This window comes from Engraulis encrasicolus, chromosome 12 (assembly GCF_034702125.1).
Source record: "Engraulis encrasicolus isolate BLACKSEA-1 chromosome 12, IST_EnEncr_1.0, whole genome shotgun sequence".
Lineage (NCBI taxonomy): Eukaryota > Metazoa > Chordata > Actinopteri > Clupeiformes > Engraulidae > Engraulis > Engraulis encrasicolus.
Genome location: NC_085868.1, coordinates 33265629 through 33273128, shown reverse-complemented (window position 1 = coordinate 33273128; position 7500 = coordinate 33265629). Strand labels below are relative to the sequence as shown.

At 45.4% G+C, this 7500-nt stretch overlaps 1 protein-coding gene across 1 annotated transcript in view; it reads right to left on the bottom strand.

Annotated features, from left to right (window-relative positions):
- The window catches only part of ptprnb (protein tyrosine phosphatase receptor type Nb), a 71442-nt gene that overhangs the window by 7014 nt on the left and 56928 nt on the right, over positions 1-7500 (bottom strand). Inside the window, exons 16-19 of the mRNA XM_063211886.1 lie at positions 6171-6244; positions 2624-2701; positions 2081-2200; positions 1719-1885 (exon numbers count right to left, since the gene is read on the bottom strand). Coding sequence (XP_063067956.1) covers positions 1719-1885; positions 2081-2200; positions 2624-2701; positions 6171-6244 — 439 coding nt within the window. The remainder of the gene's footprint in view (positions 1-1718; positions 1886-2080; positions 2201-2623; positions 2702-6170; positions 6245-7500) is intronic.

Here is a 7500-nt window from a genome sequence, read left to right as displayed (position 1 = left end):
GGGAGGAAAAGAGGAAAAGAGGAAAAGAGGAAAAGAGGAGAAGAGGAGGAGGTGTGAGGGAGGTGGCGTTGCAGTGCAGTGTAGCGAGGCCCCTGCTGCAGGTCCAGCTGTCCGTGCTCATTTTTGTGACTATGCAACTGGAACCAGACTACTAGCTGCAGACCACAAAAATGCCACAGACAGCTGAGCAATACCACGGGCCCTGAGGAGTACCACTACCATCACACACATGGGGGAGAGAGAGGGAGGGAGAGAGGAGGGAGAGAGAGGGGGGGAGGGGGAGGGGAGGGAGATATAGTGGGGAGGGGGAGGGAGAGAGAGGGGGAGAGAGAGGAGGGAGGGAGAGGGAGAAGGAGGGGCGGGGAGGGAGAGATGGGGGGGAGGGGGAGGGAGAGAGAGAGGGGGGAGAGAGAGAGAGAGAGAGAGAGAGAGAGAGAGAGAGAGAGAGAGAGAGAGAGAGAGAGAGAGAGAGAGAGAGAGAGAGAAAATAATACCATGGGCCCTGATAAGTACCACTACCATCAAACACATGGGGGAGAGAAAGAAGGGAGGGAGGTAAGGAGGGAGAGAGAGAGGGAGAGAAAGGTGAAAGAGAGGGAGACAGGCCATGGAGATACCACTACCACCACACACATAGGTAGAGAGAGATGGTGACTGAACAGGGTGAGGGAAAGGAGAGAGAGAGAGAGCGAGAGAGAGAGAGAGAGAGAGAGAGAGAGAGAGAGAGAGAGAGAGAGAGAGAGAGAGAGAGAGAGAGAGACAGAGAGAGACAGAGAGAGAGAGAGTGTGTGTGTGTGTGAGAGAGAATAAAACGAGACCAGCCACTACCATGGCAAGGGGAGGATGAAGACAGTCATAGATCTCCGTCAGAGAGAGTAGAGAGAGAGAGGTGCCATTGGCCCATTGTTTCCGGGTTCTATTATTGGGGGGAAATCCCCCTTTAGGCAGACCTAGGCAGACCTGAGGACTGTTCTATTCAATGCTAGGAGTATTATGACGCGCCCCTTTAGGCAGACCGGAACCTGGTCATGTTAGGTGCCCATAGAAACCTATTATGTTGGCATATCTCTATATACTTAAAGAATCTCTGCCTCCGTTGCTGATGGAAAAAATAGTGTTAAGTTCACTTCAAACGCTGTCCATTGTCTGGTGAGTGCAACATACCTGTACACGTACTGCACCTGTAGAAGGGGTGTGAATTCAAAGGAGGTGATACCCTGAACATGTAAATAAATCACTGCATCTCTCATGGATACTATTCATATGTGCATTAAATGTATTCATTCTTTTCAAAATACATACAGTATATACAGTGTATATATACTATACTGTATGAAATGTTATTGTCTCTCCTCATTGTCCCAGTGTGGCACCGTATCTATGGCTGCCATTGCTCAGTACCTGCGAAAGTCCAATGGAAGTGGGGATTCCTTGAGTGGGTAAATACACTACTCTGCATTTCTTACAGCAGCCCCTTACATGTGCACTGAATAAGATGATAACATTTTGTTTAAAAAAATGCAGTTGCCTATAAAAGCTTCGGTGTCACCTTCAGCTTCGGTGGTAATACACCTTCACGTGCGGAAAAGTTCAGAGTTTGGTATGAACGCGAGTGGATTTGCAGGTAAGCACTTTAGTGCCAAACGTAACTGGTGCACCCACCACCAACACCGGCCTGAAAAAAGTAGAAAAGATAAACAAGCAAACAAATACAGTACCTGCGGAAGTCCAGCAGGGGGCGTGTGGAGGAGGGTATCCCCTGCGCGGGCCAGCTGAGGAAGTGAAACTGGGTGAGGGTGCGGGTCTCCTGCGTCTGCACGTTCTTTAGGTAGAAGCTACGCACCAGGAAGTCGTTACACCAGATATGCTCCGACACCAGGTTCACCTGAGGGCAAAGGTCACTAATAGTAAAATAGATTATGTATCAAGTACTTGTATAATGCACAGGTACTTCCTTCTTGTGGGAAGATTAGATGTCTAGTACCTGTATGTTTATGTACCTTGACTGTATTGATGGTGTGACTCGATGGTGTGTATGTGTGTGCGTGCGTGTGTGCGTGCGTGCGTGCGTGTGTACTACCTCGTAGATGTGATACAGAGAGGATCCCTCATCAGGCCAGTAGCGATCACACTGCTTCTCTCCATCTTCCACCAGGGCAGTCATCATCACGATCACCGTGCAGCCATTTTCCCAAACCATCTGTCAACACACACACACACACACACACACACACACACACACACACACACACACACACACACACACACACACACACACACACACACACACACACACACCTTATTAGACAAACAAACTAGGGTCTACAATACACTTGGAATGGTTGAGGTTAACAACTATGAAATACTACTAGCACACACACACACACACACACACACACACACACACACACACACAGACATACAGACACACAGACACACACACACACACACACACACACACACACACACACACACATACTTGCAAACATGCTTGCATGCCGCCCGAAACACACACACACACACACACACACACACACACACACACACACACACACACACACACACACACACACACACACACACACACACACACACACACACACACACACACTTGCAAACAGACCTGCCAGAAGTCAGAGATGGTGTGTGACAGGGGTCCTTGGGTAGCGATGTAGGCAGGCATCCGAGGGTCATGTTCAATCTGAGAAACGCACAGAAACACAAATACAAAGCTAAACAACACAACAACATGGATACTCTCAGCTCCTCTCTCTCTCTCTCTCTCTCTCTCTCTCTCTCTCTCTCTCACACACACACACACACACACACAAACACACACACACACACACACACACACACACACACACACACACACACACACACACACACACACACACACACACACACACACAAACAAACAAAATGTTGGACTCCCTTGGAGTGTATGTAAATGTCATGTTAACGGCCATGGCAGCTGTACTGTGTTACCCAATGACAGTAGAGCGCACGAAGATGTTCCATGATACCTGTGGTCATCACAAAGGTGTATTTCTCTCCGTACAAGTAGATTTTTGAAAGCTATCACACTTTTGGATACAAAAATATAGACTACAGACAACTATGATGCATGTGCTTATGGTGGCTGGGTTCAAATGATTAAGTTCGATTTCGACCATAAGCGCAACCAGAGGACAAGCTGTGTGAAAAATCACATGTCCTGAGGCCGGTAAGAGTACATTGAGCTGTAATTCAGGGGCAGTTGGTTTGCTATATTGATAAAAACGCCAAGAGATCTAGATTTATATACAGTACTTCCTGTATATAACTCCCGGGCCACGCGTGTTCTAGTAGCAACACGAAGACACTGGGGCATGCAATCCGACGAGCTGCGTCCGTTGACATACCGGACTAATGGATCTCCAGCGTAACACCATGTTTAAGCCATTAAGTCCTAACGAGTCAAAAAAAAAAATGCAGCACGTTTGAAGGTAAATAAACATAGATGCAGCAGCCAGTCAGACATAGCAGCTTAACACACGCTGATCCATCCATCAGTGAAATGCTGTAATAATCACTGAAACATTTTTACTACCTCAGTACTACACCACTATGACATTTACCACTTGGTCATTGCCATTCTGGTAACAGCTAATTCACAACAGGGGCCGTGTCTTACAAGGTTAAAGGTAAATAACCACTGTTGTGTCAAAGTGCGTCATAACCCATTACTGTGGGTGTGATGGTGGTAACAGTGGCCTCGGTCGATAATAAGTCTTGAAATATATGCCACAGGACCACTAGGGATTGAAAGGCCAGCAGCCAGCCGCACTGCCCACCATGACAGACACACCACCAGGCTTCTATAATGCAGTGTAACCATGACAACGACAAAGGACCAGGGGATTCCAGAACCCAAACGGAACGCAACGCAGCAGCAGCCACAGTGCTGTCCATCTGTGAGGACTGGAGGCGGTCTCCATGACGACAGCAGGGATTCCGCAGGGAGTTTTGAGTGATGGGAAAAGATGGCAGGCGAATGAGAGGAGAGGGGGGGGGGGTGGTGGCTGGTGTTCGGTGCTGTGCTGCTGTTGCTACGTAAGTGTAGCATACAGATGGGTGTACGTATCAATATCTCTCCTCCAGTGCTGCCCGAGGTCTCGATTGACGTCATTGATGACATCTCAATACAACACCCCGGACAATTGGCGCCTTACATGGCAGCCTGCAGAGCTGGCGTCTGAATGTGTGAAAGTGTGTGGGTGCGTGTGTGTGAATGCTAAGCACTTTGAGTCAACTATGTGCAATGTGTAAATGTGTATGTACATTTTTGATTGACTGAATATGATTCTAGTCAATATCTCGCCAAAACAGACCGGTAATTCAGAAGCTACTCACTAATTTACAACCAGGATATTGAATGGGTAAAATCCCTGGAGGATGGGGGGCATCTAAGCATGACGCTGGAGGCTGAAGGAAATTATTGAAGGAGCCATATTGACTTGCAATTATGGAACACTGTGTGTTCAGGAAGTGACATCATTCAGTTCTCCCTGCGGTGTGTTCCAATCCACAATCACATCATGGAGGCAAGGGGACATGTAGGCAAACATCGGCATATCTCTTAGCTTCAGGTTTGCAGCAAACATTTGCTAACATGGTTAATTGATGTGAGGAGATAAGATCTTGGCAAACATACATTAATTGACAAAAAACACACGCCCACGCGCACACACACAGTTAAAAGACTGTTAACTGTTAAAGAAAAGTCTGTCTAAAGCAGGGAGCTGCTATGATACAGGTACATAATACAGCCGCAGATAGTTCTTTGAAGTGCTTGCTGGTGTGAAAGCATTGATATAGTCTGTCCTTTGGAGCCTGAACAACACTAACAAAGTGCAAACATTGATGCAATCTGCTCTGGCCATAAGGGCTGTGGTGCTGCCATTTGATGTAGTGTCTATCCTTACAAGATCTAAGCAGCCCCTTAACCCATTGACACCTAAGGCACCTGCAAAAAAGGGTGCTGAATGCCTGAGACCTTTTTAAGAAAAGCTGCCCTCAGTCTATAAAAACCTAAATAGCTTCTGAAGCACATAAAAATATGCACACATTTGCATTTAAACGCTAAGACCCTTATCTTTCATTAGAATGTGTTCATTCTTCTCAAACAAACAGAGATTTTTAATAAAGTTGTCTCAAATCTCATGAGCCTGAATGTTGCGTAATGCAGCTCCAGGCGCCAGGGCCAATGTTGCGCAACGCAACATCAGGCATCAATGGGTTAATGCATGCCATACCTCCCGTGGCACGCTGTAATAGACATAGAAAGTGAACTACTATAATACTACACTACTATGACTCCTAGTGCTTTAGTAATACATTATGACTTGGTCATTGCCATTCTAGTAACAGCTTATTTATAATGCCGTGTCTTAAGGGGATATAGCAGTGCTGACATTAATTTGTCCTCAGCAGAACTCACTATGGTGCTGTTACTGATGCAGCCTGTCTTCAGGAGAACTTACTATGTTGGAAATTTGAGCACTCACGCCTTAAATCTGTAGCCTGGCTCTCGCGAGACCCCTAGTGCTTCGTGCATCTTCGTTACACTTCGTGAGCTCGCACAGGGCCAGGTTATTAAATCTGTGCATTCAGGAACTGGGAAATTTGCTTGCAATGCAAACAGAAAAATAGTTGTTTTTTTTTCTCTGCGATCCAAGACGACAACAACATAGATATTAGCAGATTCATCCAGGTAGCACATGGTCACATGTAGTATAGTTCAAGTTTTGGCAAAGGACCCGCTCAACTTCTTGGAAAAAACGAAAGTCTTTGGGTGCACGATAAAATGTATCAACTTAAGGAAGAAAAACCACGCACTGATGAAGGCTTGATAGCCGAAACGCGTTTGCTTTTTGGACATGGTGGTAATATAAATAAATAATGAGACGCAGTTTGTGAGTGCAGATTTTTCTTCCTTAAGTTCACATGTAGTATAGTGAACAATCCAGTGTGAATGTTGTGGTTGGCACGCAGATAAACATCTTTGGTAATGAACGTAACTGGTGCGGGAACAAGCATTTTCTCATTTTCGTAATTGCGAATTACCAGTGGTCCTCCATAGGTAATATTTATCCCGTCCAAATCGGGCTTACAGTAAGAGAACTTACTATGGTGCTGGCATTGATGTAGTCCGTCCTGGAAGGATTTCCCTCTGCCTTCAGTTTCACACGAGAGTGGTCATCTGTAGCAGAGATACAAATGCAGGCACACAAGATACCTTAGGCTTACAAAGATGCTACCAAGCCACAAACTATGTACTATTAGCCTAGTAAACCAGCGCCACCCGCTGGACGCCAACATTTTCCGGCTGCGAGTGGGTCTGGCCTCGGATTGGTTGAACATTTTGGGTATGTTTCGCACAAAAACAACACATTGCCAAGGTAACGCCATGCGTAAAGTGAAGCATGGTGGTGGCAGCCGCATGCTATGTGACTGTTGTTCTTCTGCTGTAACTGGAGCTTAAGTCAGGGAGGCAGGAATTATGAACAGTTCCACGACGTTCATTGTAGTGGCACAAAACCTTCTGCCCCATGTGAGAAAGGTGATGATGCGGATGAACTTAATCATTCAGAACGACAATTACCTGAGACACATACTTCATTAGAATAAGATTGAGGTTTTGGAATGGACCAGACAGAGTTCAGATCTTTATGACACGGAACATCTGTTGTGCGATCTGAGGACTGTGCAGATGAGATGCATTCGCAATCTGTCAGATTTGGAGTGCTTTTGCAAAGATAGGTGGAAAAAATTGTCACATCAACGTTTGCTATGCTGAAAGAGTCTTACACAAAAAGACTGAGTACTGTAATAGAAGGAAAGGTGATGCAACAAGGTATTAGTTCAAGGGTGTGCATATTATGCAACCATGTTAAGTTTTTTATTTTCTATTCTTTCCCTTTAAAGCTTTGAGTTTGTTTTTCAACTGCATTGTGCAGGATAATAATTTAGATTTAAGTGGGAAAAGTTGTGAAATTATTTGTCTTTCTGACATTTTTTTTACATGACAAAAACCTGGAATTTGAACAGGGGTGTGTAGACTTTTGGGAGGCACTGTACATACATACATACATACATACAGACAGACATACAGACACACTATACAGACTAATCAACACTACTAACATGGTAGTCTGATTATCATCGACTTTCAAATCTCTTCGAGACTTGGTCTGACCAAGAGCATAACAATTAACATTTCCCAAACGGCATTTCCCAAACAGCCTCCCTTGGTTTGCAAATGGTTGTTTGCTAATGGTTGTTACTTGCATTGCTCTTGACCTGACTAGTGGCAACGCTGAAGGTGTTGCGTCACTAGGAGGTCACGGCCCGGCTACCAGGCTTGTACAAAATTCCGAATTGAATGAATTTGAATTCAAAGTAATGCCATAATATGAACACTAGGTGGTGGTGTTGTTCTATGTACCCTCAATGGGT